Below are 18487 nucleotides of genomic sequence, written 5' to 3'. Positions count from 1 at the left end.
AATGGTCAATAAAAGTCTCCAAGCCTCTCGCTCTTGCTCTCCCCCCTCACCTTGAGTAGAAAGGATTCTGAATGAACGAATGTGATAACGGGTTTTATATCCAGATATGCCAACCATGTATATAAATGCAAGGGAAATGGTGGACATTTTATTTTTTTTACAAGGGCATAAATGTTATGTTAGTTTGAAGGTTTAAAATAAGAAAATAACACCTGGTTGGCTTGTATGCCTAGAATTCAGGGGAGAAATCATAGTTGCTGGATTTGAGAGTGGGCTGGAGGTTGGAAGGATGCAGGAGACTTGTTACTCAGGTTTTGAGCAATGCTGCTCTCATTTCCAAGTAGGGCTTCACACTTTACCCCTCTGTGGGAAAGGCTCTGAGGAATCGTGATGTTGAACCCAAGATGAAGGTCAGTGACATCTGTTGCAGGCAGAGAGGCAGAGTGAGGTAACTGCCTCGAAAGCCAAGGGGCAAATTCCATATCACTTAGCAAACTTGTTCTTTCTGCTACCTTAGTGTTCAAGGTGCAGGAAGTCCAAAGGCAGCTGGGTAGATACCTGATTATTCTCTAGACTGGATATCCAGACATTGGGAGAGAAGTAAGTCCAGGAAAGAAGGAAGGGACGAGAAACAGAAAATTCTTGGAGGGACAATAAAGGATCTCCTTTGGATCACTGGCCTCTGTAAGAAGGTGGCAGAGCCTAAAGAAATCCCCCGCAAGAATTGCTACTTTACTTTATCTCCCTCTTGCTTTGTAGAATTACTCCCGGGGCTGTCTAATTGCAGGAGCATATCCCCTATTTGAAAGTTTGCATCCACCTACAATGTTAACTTTTATCTTGTATTTATTTGTAGCCGCCTCCAATTTGTGCTTATATCCTCTGTTCCTTCTCACGAGCTGAGCAAATGTGTTAAGCATGGATGAGAGGTCTTCTAGGGATAGCTCATGAGTGCTGTGCTTGACTGAGTCAGTGGTGGCTCATTAAGAAGCTGCTTCTGGCTTGAGTCAACACTTCGCTGCTGCTGCCATCTGGCTGCAGGGTGTCTCCTGGGCTCAGCAACCACCTGGGTCTCAGTACTCCACAGCTCTAGGGATGTCCACTGGATTACTTCCCAGGAGCCAGTAGGATAAAGTTTGGAGCATGCTCTTAGAGAGTATGGGTTCAAGGGTTCCATTTCTGGGTCATTGGTAAGCTGTTAAAATCTTCCTCAGAATTAATTTTTTCAATATTTTAACTATATTATTAATGCCCATAAAGTGTTAGAGGTTTTCTTTTAATGCCAAGGTGCTCAACTTCAATAATGTGTTGTTATTAGTCATAATAAAAGGTGACCTTTTAATATGCTGACCACACTATCCTAGAGTTTAAAGGGAATGTAATTTCTAAATTGGCATCTGAGTTTTTGGTGATGAGCAATGTATTATTTACCTAAGCTTTTTTCTTTCCCAAGCATGTTCCTTTATGGGTGTTAGTTAAGGACTGCTAAGTTGAGATCTAAGTGCTTGAGAATTTACGAAGGAGTGAGATGCTGCTGTGCAAATGAAGAACACTTACTTTTCTCATTAGCATAGTAGTAGAAGAGGCCTCTGCTGACAACACACCATCGCTTCTGCCACTCCGAACCAAAGAAACTGTGATCTAAACGGGACAGCAGTAAGGGACATAAATTCAGGTAACTACAATCACTGAAGAGTCCGTAAAATCCAACAACACACAGTCCAGTGTATTATTGTTTTATTTCCCACGTTAATGGACTGTAAAACCCTCCCTTTCACTCCCACAGGTTATCCCATATTGACTCAGAGTCCAGAGGGCTCACTCAGTTAAAGGTCCAAGTTCTAAACAGGTTTTGCCTGCTCTGACCCCTCACAGCTCTCTCTCTATTTTCCCTTTATGTCTTTCAGATTCTAATCTCATCCTGTACTTTTAAAATTCTCCATGAGATCTTTATGTGTTGCCTTTTAGCAAACCAAAATGATGCTCCAGGCCGTGGGCATAAGAAAGGCTTTCTTTGTGCTAAAGTCAATTTGCCCAAGTATTACACCTGGTATTCCAACCCAAGTAGTACCTTTTCTAATCAAATGCATGAAAGCTGAAGATTTGGGCTTGTCTGAACCTTGGAAGTGGGCCACTTCACATATGATATAAAAACTACACTCTTGGCAACCTAGTTTCAGTCTTTATGGGAGCACACTGAGAGATGAGAACAAAATATAGTCAATCATTCATTTATTCAACATGTATTTGTTTAAGCATCTGCTGTGTACCAGGTGAGTGGAACCAATCCCTATGCTGGTAAAGAGAAGATTTTGAACCATCTCTCGTCAGCCTACCCATGAACACCAGACTTCTTTCCTTTTCTTGCCTTCCTTTTGCCTTGCACCTGCCTGGTACAGTATTGGGCACAAGAAGGCACCCGCCCATGCTAGCTCTCTTTCTCCTCGTTTCCCTTCTTTTCTTGGAATATTCTGAGATCTGGGGGTCTAATCAGTACCTTTGCTTTTCTTCTCTAAGTATCCTTGCTTGATGATATTATCAAGCTCTTGAGCTCCTCTTGTGATGTCTTCCATTCCTAAAAGGAACAAAAGCAAAATGTTTTGTTGAAATCTGACAGAATTTTCATTTATTTGGGCCACTTGAGATAATCCAGATTAATGAAGGGGGGTTAAGAAGGGCTATTGCTTAAATACGACGCAAAATAAAACAATTTCCAGATGACTTGGGTTGGGGAGTAAATTTTCTTTCTTCCTAATTATATCTAATGTTAAAATTGCTTAAAATGATCTAAACATGCATTAGTTTGTGCAAGGGGAGGTAGCCTAAATATGTATGGACTGACAAGAAAAGGACTCCAGAGAGTTAAGAATTTGCTTAAATAAACCCACACTCACCTTTTCCTAACAAGCAGAAAGCTACCTTAGTGAACATGATTTTCACCAAGTTCACACAAAGAAGGGCTATGCAAAGCTGAACTTGGCCATAACTGCCAAATCATGGTTTTGTCAAAATAAAGGAAAGAGTCTAGGAATGGTAGAAGCCCTTTACACAGAGAAGATCTGGAGCTGACATCAGCCTTTAATCGTACGCCGCTAACATTTGTGGCTTTCAATTAGCCTGGTTAGGTGCAAATTTATTGAGAAGTCAAGATTCCAATCTATCTCCCCCCACTGGGGTTTAGACTCATTTTACAGAAGGGAGGGGCAGAGGATAAAGAGGAAGAAATTTATTCCTTAAAAAAATAAAATGAAACAAGAACAAAACAAAACAAAAACAATTAAAAATGCAACTCTATATTTCTTAATTAGGAGAAATGAAGAGAGTGAGCTAGCATAATCCTAATATTTATTCTTTTATTTATTCCCCAAACTCAAATCTCTTTTGGTTTGTCTTAAAAAAATTTAGAAAGCAAACAAAATATAAACCAAATTAAGGTACAACACATATGAAATGACGGGAGCATCTTTCCAATATCTGGAAACTCTTGAGTGGAATAAGTTTTTTTCAATCACACATTTGTTTTCTGAACAACTACAACAACTAACATTTATTCAGTGGTGGCTATGAATGGGCACTTTGCTCAGTGCTTTACATACTTCTTGTTTAAAAATAACATTTAAGACAACTTAAAATGCAACGAAAATTACCTTTTGCTTCTAAGCTGTTTCAAGTTTAGTTTTAAAAATGTAGATCAGGGGAGCTTCTCTTTTTCTTTTTTAGTGTGTCTAAGTGCCTGATTCTTTATCCTATCCATCCTTACTGTCAACTTCCTTGTTCATGGACTGTTTTCATTTGTGAGTTTTACAGTTAGCAAACTCTGTGACTGCTATAAATCCTACCAGATGGGTCTCAGGGTGCACACATGAGATGAACAGCAGCAAAGGAAAGTTCATTTGGCTAGAATTCTTTCATTTCTTCCACCTCTCTGAAAATTCTAATATCTCTTTGAAAATGCTCCCCAAGAAAACAGAAGCAGATCCTACTGAGGGTGAGGACCTGGTATGGTTTAGAAGGCCCTTTGAAGGAGAGCCCATCCTCTCTGCAGCGCTGTCAAAAAATTGCTCCTAGAGGCCCAATAATTAAATGAAAGACACAGGAAATAAGAAAATCAGGATCCCCTAAACCCTAAATCCATCTTTCTTCCTAGGTTTTTTTTCTTTTTTTAAGGTCTTGTTAAACTTAGAGACACAGCTTCTTGTTAAAGATGCCGAGAGTCTGAATCATAAAAGACATGTTAAACGTTCTATTAGAATTCAAAGCTCCTTTTTTAATGCAAATCTAAATGCCATTTTATGGAACATCTATAATTATGAAAATGGGAAGACATTGCCTTGTGTGTGGGGAGAGTCTGTGAGTATGAATATTACATTAATGTGCCCACACCAGCTCACTGATCCTGCTGGCAGGAGCATAAAAAATGCTTGAGTGAAACTTTTATTTAGATGTTAAGACTCTAGGCCCCAGCGGGGTGACAGAGACAGTCCCTGTGAGTTGCCATCAGAGAAAGAGCTTGAATTGAATTACCCAGGGGGGAGGGAAGTAGTGATGAGCACTGCTTCGCTTATTTAATTTCATTTACTTTCAGTACATTATCAGCATGAGGCTTTTTTCTCCCCACCAACTGAAACCCAAGAATGCCACCACCAAGAAAACAAAGACATAATGCAGCAGAGATGTTTGAATTCCAAGTCACTAATTTTAGGAGACTAGGGACAGCACCATTACCACCTTCTCACCCCAAAAGTCACACTTGGTTTGCTAAAATTGGGCACTGAATGAGCCCAATTTTGCTGAATTTCTTCTCTTGGTCATTTACCAACAAGATTCTTAAGAGTAAGAGAGCTGGGAACACAGTATTTCATATGCTATGTTTTTGTAAAAAGTGTTATGCTGCTTTCTTATTAGAGGGAATCTGTATTAATGAGCTCTCTTTCCTGGTTTCCCTTACGGGCAGTGGAAAAAATGGGATTATAGATGAAGTTTGGAATGGCTCTGGAAAAAATCAGATCAAATCAATCTTTAGTCTATCGATTGTTTTCTATGTACAAGGCACTCTGTGGTGAGTACAGTAACAGAATTCTCATGTAAAGCTGACCCTGAGCTCAATGTCATTTGCTCCACAATCTATCAGATTAATTCAGATGGGATCCAGATCTGTCCCAATCCTAGATGGGAAGCCGCTGTGGCAATCAAGCTATCTCCTCTTTCAGTGTCAGCTGAGGGTCCCACTGATGAAGAACTGGTGATCTGGAGAATACACATGTTAGCCACGGTCCCGGGTGGTGAGGCAGGAGGAGTCCTGTATGCCTGAATTCACACCTACTGGCAAATGAACCAGATCAGCAGAGCTCCTTAATGTGTAATAGCAAGTATGTAAATACTTTGTAGGATGGTAATAAAAATAGGAAGAAGCTACAAACAATTGCATGAGTTACTGTTTTAATGCAAAAACATTTATATTTAAGTATACAATTTTTTAAAAAATTGAGGCTTTTTGTCCATTACCTGAAAAAAGATGTTAATTTAAAAAATAGAAATGATTTAGATTTATTGGGAATAAATGGCCCTTTGGAGAAATCTAAGGGGGTATCATATTATATCTGCACAATACAGAATTATATCAGTGTCATAATCTCTCTCTACCATGGCACTTAACTAAATCTCTCAGAACGGCCCATATAAAGAAAAAATTCACCTAGCTGAAGGATGTGGGGCCATACAGATACGATCAACAGAGAAGCGTGTTATCCAGAAGTGATGGCCACCCAACTTTTATGGCAGGTGAAGATAAAAGAATTTCTCAGTCATCTTTTTCTCCTCATCCAGAGTCCTTTAAACTCTTGTATCCCACCCATACCAACTATGCAGTAAAAAACGACAGAGTAGGAGTCCATCTCTCAGCACTAAACATGACTCCTCAGTCAGCCATGCACAGCGACAACAATGGGGACCCTTTGGAGTGTGATACATTTCCGTAAAGCAGTCAATAAAAAAGACACGGGAGCTTATGTGAGTCACGGCCTATTTAATCAGCAGCATTCTAGCCCACTGAGAAAAGAGAATTGGAGAAATCAGTTGGCACCACCACAGCACAAGGCTAATAGCATGAGAGGCCACACAATTTCTACTGCAAAAAGGTTGCAGCCCCTACAGAACAAACCAGTGCCCACAAACTTTCACTATAGGTAGCTGGCTTGCTCTCTTGCTCAATTGACTTGAAATGAAAATCAGTGATTAAAAAAAAAAATCATTTGTTCAACTCTTTCCCCTCCCTAAATTGTGGGCTTCTCCCATCCTCCCCTTTCCTTTTAATATAAGTTTCTTTTCAGTTGTTTGAAGAAGGGGCCAAACCAACTCCACCCTAGAGACTGAAGCTAACAGGTGTGAATCAGACAGGGTGAAGTTACCAGGTTCCTTCGTTAAAGTATCCGTGATAAAGGATAAAGGGGAGTTGGGATGGATGAGGTTGGAGAAAATCTAATATTTGAAGGCTGGGAATGGTCAGGTTCCACTTGCGATGCCAATTCACTCACAGATCACTGGTGTGTGTGTGCATTTGCAAAATGACACACAGACACTTCACAGCGCCGCCACTGGAGAAGGGGAAAGGGGGCACTGAAGGTAGGGTGGGTGGTGTAGTTTTCTCCTGTTTGGTGGATGCTGATCCCCAATCTGTTCGCTAAACCCTCTCTTTTGTATTTGGTTTCTGAGCCCTTCTTCAAAAGTTCATTACTGTTTCTCCTCAGCCTCTTGCATTTCTGGGTTATTTTTTGCTTTTTTCCCCTCAATTGTTAGGAACTAGCCAATAAATGGCAGTTTGAGGTATCTGGTGTTCATCTTCTGCACATGATGCCAACAGGGAAGTTGGTTTCAAGGACTCTTCCTTCATTAGTACCTTGGGACAGGTTTACATAATTCTTAAACTTGTGTGGTTCCATTCGATATCTACTTGAGTCTACCCTCACTCCTTATACTTTTCTGTCTTTGTGCTTCACTTATTAAGGAATTTAGACCAACACAAGTAAGGTGAAAAATTCTAAATCATTAATAATAGGTAGAAGATCTAAAAGTTTCAAAGACATAGAAGCCACTCAAACAAACAGCTTTAATTTCATGAAGAAATAAACTGGGTAGCAGATGAAAGGAAGGAATTGAACACAATGTACTTTCAAGAGGTCAACAGATACAGAGGGCAAAAATAAAAAAAAGTAAGAGAGTGCAATAAAAGGATATGCAAGGTAAAGGAAACACAAGAGGAAGAAACCTGGAGCTCTCAAAAATTTGCTGCTTGGTGACCATTTGTAAGGCCTCTTCTGACAAAAGTGATGTTTAGAAAAGAGAAGCCGGTTCCAGGGTAGGGCTCATGCAGGAGCCTTGGTCGTGATTCGTTTACTCTTTAAGGAAGAAGCCCTGGTGTAAAAAGAAGATTTTTAAGCTAAATATCCAAAATGGTTTCTTTTCATAAAACAGTCCATCAATAATGCCAAGCTACAAGGTAACATATAGAAACCATTAATATTCATGGTGTATGAAGAACCTTCTTGTTTCCACAAAGAGGCACCACACTAACTACCACAGAGGCCTGTGGTCTAAGGGGTGCTCCTCTTCCATGTCTTCACTTTCTGTGGGATTTTACTCATAAGAAGTGAAAGTATTGGGAGAAAGCCCCTCCAACTCCACGTATAACTTCACACTAATTCTAACACCTAAATAAATAGGAAGATAAACAGCATCTGGTAGGTAAATAGTTCATTTTAAAGAAAGACTAATTCAGTATAAAAATCCATTGATTCTTAATCATGGTATCAGGACACATTGGTGTCCTTTGATCGGTTGAAGGTGTTGATCTAAATGGCAGAGATTTTGAATAATTCACTTTAAGAATAAGAATGGATTTAAAGTTTTTGTATAATAATACCACTCATTTGCATTCAATACGCTTTCTTAAGGGGAAAAGTCAATTAAAAATAACTTATAGCATATCTTATTTATGCCACAGTCTATGGTGATTAAACACATCTGATGTACTATTGTAATTGTGGCAATCAAGAATTCCCACAGAGCTTTATTTCCTTGAAAAAAATTGTGTTTCTTCAAAATCGTGGGTGTTCCTGGAAGTGGGTTGAGCAAATGAATGTTGGAGGGCATGAGTTATGGTGGGAAAAAGGCTGCGAATTCATGCAATCTCCAGACAAACTGTTTAATCCCAGGAAGCCTCTATGTCTTCTGAGTTGATCGATGACATATCTTTTACTGAGCACCTTCAGCTTTATTTTTATCCTAAGAATCCATCCTTAATATAGAATCACAAAGATCCAAACGACCTGAAGTCTTTAGTAGCCAAACCACAGTCAGCGGCAGCAGACAAAGTGAGGATCCTGAAACAAGCCCAGACAGCAGTGCTTCAAACGGCTTTGTGATGCTAAATAGGAGGAAAGGACTGAACATGCCAAACTGTCTTTTTACAAACCTTGAAGGATCACTGTATTCTCCTCTTATCCTGAGGCAGGTCACTTTAATACATATGTCACTTGAGAGCATATCTTTAAAAATGAATGACAAAATATCATTTCCAAATCTATTTACTACTCCACTGGACTGTGATAAGAATGTGGAGAAAAGGGCAGAAGAAGAGAACAGCCTTGCCTGGGTTTGCAGTCACTTGTTAACTAGTTTACCTTCTACCTGTTCACCATATCCTGACCGGAAATCATCTTTCTGAAACATAGATCTGGCCATGTCATACATGCTTTAAGCCTTCAATGGTCCTCCCTAACCTATAGGATGAAACTCAAACTCTCCAGCACACAAAAACTTTAAAACTTGGTCTCACGCTACCTTCCAGTTTCATTTTCTCCCAACCCCCATACTTCCTAATACCCCAGCAACACTAAGTAACAGGCTTTGCCTTCTGGAACGTGCCATGCCTTTGACACTGCCAGGGCTTTGCTCATGCTTTTTGTCCTGGCTAGGAATTCCAATCACTCTATCCCCATTTTCTGAAGAGGAAGGGCTCCTTTAAGACTCAATTCAAATGTCATATCCCCTCTGAATCTTTCTCTGTTTCCCCGTGTAGAATTGTATCCTCCCTTTTCTGTGCTCTAATACCACTTTCTGTAGGGCACTATGACAGCACAGTCTTGGCTCCCAGGGACTCTAAACTTTCCCCCTAGTACTCTCTCTCCAGTCTTGCCTCTTTGCTGAGGTTTACATAAGATCTTAGTTACTATATCAAGCTGCTAGAAACCCTGAATAAGGAAATAGAAAAGGGACTAGTCCCAGGGAAAAGAATGTGGCCGTGGATCTGGGTAGAAGGCAATAGGAGGGATGGCCTAGAAAGGGAAGGGGGGGGGGGGTAAAAACAGATCTTGTGTTCATAGGTAGAGAGATATCACTAAGAAAAAAAAAAAAAAAAAGAGGGCAGTACAATTCATTATTCATATACCTGTTTCTCTCTGTATCCCCAGAGGCCTAGTACACACAGTAGGTGCCCGATAAACGTTTGTTAAACTGAACTGAAACCACTTCCACCCTTACGGGACTTGTGGTCTAAGAAGGCAATATGGGAGTGAATATTTGTTACATAAATCATTTTCACCTAAGCCACAAACAGTAATTTTTGTTCTGCTGTATATTCACTATTTTAATCTTAGGGTTGGTAATGTAAAATAAGGAAGTAAAAAAGGGAAAGAAGGGAAGCTTAGCGAAGAAAGCCAGGAGGAAGGGGCAGGGGTGGTGTGGTGCAGAAGTCAGGAGGAATCACAGTACTGAGAATGATGGGAAAAGGGAAAAAGAGGATTTTGGAAAAAAAAAAACCAAAAAACCAGCTAGGAAAAAAATGCCATGAACCTCAACTGGAGAGAACAAAATCTCCAGCTAATTTCACAGCCTCATTGAGATATCAATTCTCTTCACCCTAGAACTTATCTTCAGGATAAGATAGCTTCAGGAAAGCATCAAAGGATGGTGGTCCAGAGGAAGCCAAAAACAGACAAAGACTGAGCTAAACTGCAACAACTTAACAAATGGATACTGAATTTGCTTCAGAAAACAGCTGTTGATGGCAATTTCTGAGCTACAGGCTTTGGCTAAGAACTTGCCTCTTCTTTCCCTAGTCTTGTTCTTTTATTTCTCTGAAAAAAAAGGTGTTTTTCTCTTTGAACATCCACAGGTGTATTTGTTTGCATCCTGTAAGCAAACATGCTATGTGTGTGTGAGCACTCAATCCTGTTGAGGGTGAAAGCCGTGTGGGGATTAGTGCTCCATTAGTAGTCTCTATTTTAGTTATTTTCCAAACCAAAAGATTTCAGGGAGGAATCAAATGATAATTTTACCTTCTCTGTGTCTCTCTAGTAAAAAACATTCAGATATCAGAGCACAGCATTGAGAAAACTTTTAAAGCAAACAAAGCAGAAAATAAAAAAGAAGACTCAGGAACTAATTATCGTGATTCTCTGGGGGTATTTCAGGGTGGGTGATCTAATGAGAACTCTCACACCCCATCGGGGAGAACTTGATGGGAATGCAGTGATCTTAGCACTGTGGCTTTGACCTGGTATGCATCATCTACTGGGCGAAGGGCCACTCCCGAGCTGGACCTCGCTCCCAGACAGCTCCCTGGGTGTCACTGTGCAGCAGTCTGGGATCGGAGATGGAAAAATGATGGCTATGATAGGAACCTTTAGGGCAAAAATCACCTCCTTTTCTTTGAAGTTACACATTTGAGATTTAAAATCTTTCTTGATTCTTCTATTTTATCAGACAAAACTCAAGCAAGTTTGAAGGAAGTCAAACTTTGCAAGGAAAAAATTAGGGAGGGGAAAATGAGGGTAATGTTTCTAGACCCCAAAATTTCCAACCAAATCACCAAGTCTGTAATTGCAAAATAAAAACACTAAATCTCAATATCTATTTGCACAGCTCATTAACTAAGGGCTCACACTCAGCAAACAAACAAACAAAAGAAAAAGAAAAAAGAAAAAGAAAGAAAGAAAAGAAAGGAAAAAACCTTCAGCACCAAATACATTTGGAAAGTTACTGCGGAGACCTGTCTTTCCTTAGGATCGAAACCATCCTGCTGTCAGATGTGTCCTTCTGTCTACCCTCATGCTTATTTAGAAAGCAGCAAATGGAGAGGAGGGAAAAGCATCTTTTGTCAGACTGTGCTGGGGAGAAAGAAAGAACATTCCTTTCCCCACTGAGTATTATGAACATTATGGCAGGCGCTCGACCTGCTCTGCTACTGGGACAACATGATTTACAATGTGAAAAGGGAAAACCTAAATCACCAAGTAATGAAAACATTAAAGTTAATGCATCACAAGTGAGGAATTTATTACCATTAACTCCAATAAACAGTTATAAAACACTCGTCCTTTCCTGTCCATGCACAGGGACACAGACACTGGACTTCATTAAGCTCAACTTTCTTTTCTTCTTCACTAGACTAGTCATGTGTGTTTGAACCAACCACCATTTATTGTTAAGTGGACTGGTTCATTTTCCAAGACTGTAGAAAGCTGAAGGCACATCCATTTTGTTTCACGGTGCTTGGTATAGATGGATGAAATAGCAAAGTTTAGAAGACATGCAGCTCAGTATTGCTATATAAGTTTATTTAAAAGTCCCTAAAATGTATGTCTGATAAAAGCAGAGTAGCTCTTCCGAGCAGCCCTCCTCAGAGGCAGGTGTATAAGTAATACTGCCTGGCGAGGAGGGTGGCATATTGCATGCCAATGCACGTCAGGGGCGTTTAGCTGAATAATCTGTCCCTTGTTATTGTTTGGTAGGGCACCTTAGAAGCCTGAGATGGAAACCCATTTCCTTCCAACATCTTTCTCTGTCACAGGGGCAGACCAGTTTATTACCTTCAGGTTGTTCACGAACAAAAGAGGCTGCACATATTGGATGGCTAAGGTAGATTGGTTCTGGATTCATTTGTTTTAGAGGAAAAAAAGAACGAAAGTGTCTTTTTGGAAGGCCAACTCTAATCATGAAATTGCCTGGGTGTTACAAAGCAGACAGAAGAGGCAGCATGAAATTCAGGCTTCCCTGATCAAATAGTTACAACAGTAACAGTGATAATAGTAATACTTTACATTAGGATAGCACTCTATTTAGTGTTTGTAAAATGCTTCCTTTTAAGGCACCTCCTTTATTCTGATACAGACGGAAAGACCTCAATAGTCTAGCTTCCAGGAGTTGAAACTGAGGCTCAGAGAGGGTAAATGACTTTCTCACACAACTGGCAGGAAGGAGAATCAAGACATAAACTCAGTTTTTTTTTTTCAAATCTCCAAATCCAGTACTTTTTGGCTTCACCATGCTACAATAAACATTTTATGTGATGAATAATGTTATAGTCATAACTATAATCTAAAGCCAAGGTGAAGAGTATTTTCATCCTAGATTTTTTAGCCCGAAGGGTTTATAGGAGCCCTTTCTGCTAGGCACGCCTGCAGTACCAGCACCGCTGGACGGAGCCGGGGGATTGTCCAGGATGCTCTACTCCAAAATGGAACCCGACTTGTGGCATCACCAGGGAAGAGGCAGGTACCTGGGTTATCCTCCTGTTTGAAGTTCATAGGGACGTTGAGCACCACCCCTCCTCCCCAACTGAGTGGAACTGCTGGGTCTCTCATGAGAAAGCTGTACAGAACATATGCAGGAAAGGACTAGAGCGGCTTTGATGCAGGTCTGAGCTGCACACCTACGTACATTGCCAAGGCTACGATTCCTGTTAAGAAAGGCTGACTGTTAAAAAGTAGCGTAATTTAAGGAGGTAGTAATACTTGTCAAAGAAATTCTTCTAATTATCATTTCATCACTTACTTTAGCGTTTCCATAAGGTACCCTAATGAAGAACTCTTAGATGAGGAGGTTACAGGTCTCTCTGGAGGTCAATCTATGCCACTCATTTTGCACATAGAGAAATTAAAGCCCGGCCAGCTATGATGTCATTATGTGACTCACTCAGTGATGCCATTATGTGACATCACCCAAGGTAATGTGACTAATTTGTTGTAGAGTTGAGAAGACAAATAGAGTCTTCTGACTCTAGCTCAACATAGTATCACTCTTTTACTCCCACAGTCAAGAAATGATCCTTCTCTAACCCTGGCCTGGGGGTTTAATTTCTGTGGGGAAACTAAACCAAAGAGGTCCCAAGTCTTGGGACACACAGTCCAGTGGAGAGTGAGAAGCCACCCTGAAAACAGGTGAATTAAGTAATAGTCTATGCCCTGAACACTGAGGCCCCTAGCCTCCTTTTACTGCTCAGTTCCAAAACCCCTGGTATTTGTGAATAATGGTACCACCAGCATATCCATGGACGCTTCTCTGGAAAAAAACAAATGGCCTCAGAGAAAAGAGCTGTAGATACTAACAATGGGGAGACCCCAAGCAAAATGGCTGAGTCTTCCCATCACTCTCAACTTCAGGCTTTCTAAAGTGAAGCCCCTCAGTTGATATACTCCACCTTGGCACACAGAAGTTTCAGTCTGCATTTTAGTGCGTCATTTTTAAATGACAAGCAAGAGCTGAAGATCACCAGACATTTGCAGAAAAGCTTCCAACATGATAGACAAAGACCAGAACATATAACAGATAAAAGGGAACTCGGAGGAAACAGAGTTAATTTAGGGAGTAGAAAAGAAAATTAAAGACCAAAACAAGCAAACAAATAAGCCATCATTAATATTCCCAGAGGGATGAGAAGACACTGAATTCATGAAATAAGAGGCTTAAAAAGAAACAATCAGGAAACAAGGACAGTCAGAAATTAAGTATATGATAGCCAAAATTAAAAGCAAAATCAACAAATGAATTGGCAGATGTAACTGAGAAATCTTAAAGAAATAGGGCAAAAGGATCAAGAAAACAGAAAATAGAAGAGAAAAAATATTAGAAGAGAAAATAAAGGGAAGGAAATGATCAAAGAAACGATCAAATTTCTCAAAATGAGGGATACAAGTCTTCTGATTGAAAGGGACCTCCATACACCCAGCACATGAATGAAAAGAGACTCACACCTTGGGAATCACTGTGACATTTCAGAACACAATGGATAACGAGAAGCTGGTAAAAGCTTCTGAGTTGGGGGAAAAGTTGGTTATACAGAAAGAATCAAGAATCTGAATGGCAATGAACTTCTCCATAGCAACACTAGAAGCTGATATGAAGCCACACTTTCCAAATTCTGAGGGAAAATAATTTCCATTAGTGTTTTTACATCCAAACTATCAAGCAAGTGTAAAGGTTGGATAAAGAGGTTTTTTGACACGCACATTCTCAAGAAATTTACCTCCAGGCAGCCTTTCTCAGGATGCCACCAGAGGATGTGCTCCACCAAAGTGAGGGTAGGGTGTCCACCAAGAAAGAAGGTGATGCTGGATTCAGGTGAGGCTCTGACAAAAGAAAGACGCAAAGGGAAATCCCAGGGTGACGGGTGTACAGCAGCTCCAGAGCAGCCAGCCCAGAGTAGGGAGGAGGACAGGGGCCTTCAAGGGAGCTGCTCCAAGAACAGAATGGACCTGATGGATCATCTGATGTGTGGGACCACGTGGAAAATAGTCGTCTGAAGAATATTACAACTCTGCTACAAAGTTTGGGAAGAATTAGGGGTAGGGACTTAGAAAACCAATCAAATGAAAAAGCCAAGGCATTTTCCCACTCTGGAAAAAAAAAATAAAATTTAGTTATAGATATTTATAAGGGTTGGCAGTAAGTAAAATTTACATAGTTAAAATCACGTAAATCTTAAAACTAAACTAACTAAAAATTATGATATAATCATGTTGGGAAGATGAAGGCAGGAGAAGTGAGGACTGGGATAAGAGTGTTAAATCCTCCTTTGCCATAATATGAAATCAATAGTTAATATCTGAAATTGAAAAATCAAAAAAATAGCTGTATAACAATATTATTTAGAAATGTGGAAGTACACACCAGAATTGATGAAAGAATTGCAGGGGCTGCCCCTGGAGAGCAGTACTTGGGGATTAGGAAGGAATGACTGCCTGTAATACTATTTGCTGTTTAAAAACGATATATCTATATTATTTCGATGGAAATAAAAAAAATTAGAAAATATAAAAAATAGTTTTACAACTATTTTACAACAAAGCCATATGTCTCCATATTACATAATGATGTTTATTCTGAGTGGCTAAATATACAAAATTCCTAAGCTTGGTATGAAGAATATATGGCAAAGGAATCCAGAAAAGAAAGAAGTCAGTGCAGAATAAAGAGAAACAATTTTTATTAAAAACACACAAAGCTGTATTTGAATTAGGTATCATTTTAAGAATATTTTAATAATCTGTAGTCTTTGTGCAATTTTAACATTCATTTGCAATTCTAATATTGTACTTTGTACCATAGGTTCAATTCTGCTTAAGCTCTTCCTACATTGTAAGAGCACCCACGAATAGGAGGCCTCTTTCCACAGGAGATCTGTTTTATGTCACAGGTAACAAAGGAGTATGCAATCCCATTATGAAATTTGGGGGCAGGAAGCCCAGGGTATAAACCTGGGCTGCAATTTACAGTATAGCAATGTATTATGAGGCATGACCAGAATTGGATAAAGTTTATTTGGAGGAAAGGAAAGGAAAATTTATTCGGAACCTAACACGTGGGAGGTATTGTGCCAGAGAGCACAGAATTCCTAGGACGTCCTAGAAAGACAACTTCCGATCAGTGCAAAGACACAGGGGGCAGAGACATGATTTTAATTTATAGGGTTGGAAAGGTACAAGGCCATAAAACAAGACACCTGTTGTCCTGCATTTATGTTAAAGGTTTCGTCTTTTTAAAAAATAATCAGAAACACATAATCATTATTCTTGACATAAATTACACTTTAGATTGGGAGTGGAAGAAATCATGTTTTAAGAATAAGGAAGGGAAGGAAAAGTAAAACCAAGTGCATGTAATTTTTCAAGTGGAAACAATGGCAATATGAAGATATATGGGCGTCAGCCCCACTGGTAGAGGAAGGAGGCTGTGCTCTCTTACCTCTTATGGTGTCACTCCTGTGACCTCTACCATTTGAAATGCTTTGATTCCACCTTGCCCAAGGGACCCGTGAGCAACGGGAAAAGGGATGAAGGATGCCTATGCCTGACCTCACCTTTACATTGTCTAACGACTGAAGGTATAAATCAGCTTTCCCCTTGAAGACCTGAGTGTCAGAGCTCATGTGAAATGCTGGAAATATTAAATGATGTCCCTGAGGGTTTTATTGTTACTTAGTTTTCTCCACTAACGGGGAGAGCTGTTCACATGAAGGATACTCTCCCCCAGGACCTCAATTTGTATATAAAATGAAGTATGAAACTCCAACAACTTCTTGCCACTTTGGAAAGAAAATAAACAATTAGTGGAGGTTGCCCTTAGCCTGTTGGTCCTCTGCCTATTCCCAGAGAACAGGTCACACCAACAAAGGGGGGATACCCTCATTACAAATCCTTATTTCCAGGGTAGTAAATCTGTAACGGTTAAAAAAAATCTCTATAGACAATTCAATGTGTTTTTGTAATGGGAAAAAACAAAAACTTTAAATTTTATCCTAGTTAGCAGAGGACGTGAGCTAATAATTACAACGGAGGATCAAGTGCTGGGCTGCCAGGGCTCTGTTTCTAGCTCATCACTGTGATCAGGGGCTGTATCTGCATCTCCCTTCCAAGACTCTTCCTATAGGATTCTTAAAATCTTAGACTCTTCAGTCTTCTGATACACTTTGATTCATTCATCCTCACTGCTACCTCTATAATAAGCATAATTATCTGTAATAAGAAAAATGATCATTTTTCTCTTGACGGAGAAATTACAGTGACTTGCTCAAGTCTCCCAGTTAGTAAGCGGACAAAGCAGGAACAGAAATAAGGAATCCTCATGCCAATCTTTAGCATCAGTCTCTTGGCATCTCTCAATGTTTCTCTCTCCTCTCTCCATCAAAGATCTGAAGTACTGACACATAAAGAATAGATTCCCTATTACAGAAACATAACTATACATTTGCATAGAGCTTTAAAAATTTCAGAGCATGCTCAATCCTCTTATTTAGTTTGATTTTTATAATAGCCCCATGAGGTGGGTATTTATAGGATCTGTAATGAAAGGATAAAAGTAAAAAGAAAAGCTTAAACAGCCAAGAAGAAAAGCCAATGAAGTAGTAAGGATTACCTAAAACATTGTAGAATCTTAATCACACCAGGCTTGTAAGAGATAACCAGATATATGAAAATATTGATTAGCCTGTCTGTTTCTGGGCTATAATAGAGGACTGATATCTGAATGACCTTCTGCTCTGTGTTCTAAGATCCTATTCTAGCCATGAAAGGATATTCAGACTAGTGTAATGCACTCTTTTAACACAAGCTTTCTTGCTATCTAACTATGGTGGAATTAGGGATGAATGACACTGCCTCTCTAGGGGACGAGAGAAAGTGTGAGGGCTGAGGGGGATTCCAAACAGGATCCAAGGAAAAACGAAGAACCAAGGCTCTTCTTTTCCTCAGAAGCCTGATCTTCTGAAACAGGACCAGTGATTTAAAAAAAAAATCAACTTAAAAAAAAGTAGCACCAAATAGAATTGGTGCTGCTTAACTGGTGTGTGTTTAAGGGAACTGGCAAAGGCTCCCTCTTCCAGAACATCTTCTCAACTGACTTCCTTAATTCCTGAAATTCCACCATTAGAAGCCCGTTCCCTTAGATGAAAGCATTATTCCCTACTGAAATACAAATACCTCTGGGAGAGGCAGTGTATTAAGGGAGGCATTCTCCTCCATAGTGTGATAAAGTGGTGGCAAGGGAGGGGCCGAGCACCAGCTCTCCCAGGGACAAGGCACAGCCACTTGCAACCATTCAGTAGGCCACTGAGTAGAGATAACTGTTAGAAATACATCCAGCAGTGACTCTCTTCCATGAGGTCTGTGCAGTTGATGATACTGCATTGAGCCATTACCAGTCATTACCACCTTAGAGCAGTGGTTCTTAACTGTGGCTGAACATCAGAATCACTTGTCAACTTTTCAAAAAAAAAAAAAAGTCGATACCTGGACTGCACCCTACATTTGCTGAATTAGGATCATCTGGGAGTAGGGCTGAGGCGTGCTTATTTTTACAAGGCTCTAAGGATGTTCCGGGGCTGTGTCGGGGCTGAAAACCACAACCGCAGAGTGAATTTGTGTATTAGGTCCTTGTCAACCTGATGGCTTGCTGGTGGGCCTTGGTGACGTGGGGCCCCGGGTCAGGGGCCTGGGCACTGAATACCAGAACAGGTGGTGAGAGGCAAGAGAGGTGCCATTAGGACAAACTAACAGAAGATGACCTGGAAAAGAACCATGACAACTTGTCTACATCACAGTTTTGACTGACCATCTGGAAGTAGTATAACCGAGATATGAAGAAACAATATTAATCTATGAAAGTTAGGACTTTGCATAACACCATTTAAGAAACGCCAGGGGAATTATTACCT

General features: G+C 40.0%; 1 protein-coding gene across 1 annotated transcript in view; it reads right to left on the bottom strand.

The window, feature by feature from the left end:
• SKAP1 (src kinase associated phosphoprotein 1) overlaps positions 1 to 18487 on the bottom strand; it is a 255361-nt gene that overhangs the window by 42042 nt on the left and 194832 nt on the right. The window contains exons 5-6 of the mRNA XM_031469714.2: positions 2498 to 2575; positions 1558 to 1641 (exon numbers count right to left, since the gene is read on the bottom strand). Of these exons, the coding sequence (XP_031325574.2) occupies positions 1558 to 1641; positions 2498 to 2575 (162 nt within the window). The remainder of the gene's footprint in view (positions 1 to 1557; positions 1642 to 2497; positions 2576 to 18487) is intronic.

This window comes from Camelus dromedarius, chromosome 16, assembly GCF_036321535.1.
Source record: "Camelus dromedarius isolate mCamDro1 chromosome 16, mCamDro1.pat, whole genome shotgun sequence".
Classification (NCBI taxonomy): domain Eukaryota; kingdom Metazoa; phylum Chordata; class Mammalia; order Artiodactyla; family Camelidae; genus Camelus; species Camelus dromedarius.
This window is presented reverse-complemented; position numbering and strand designations above follow the sequence as displayed.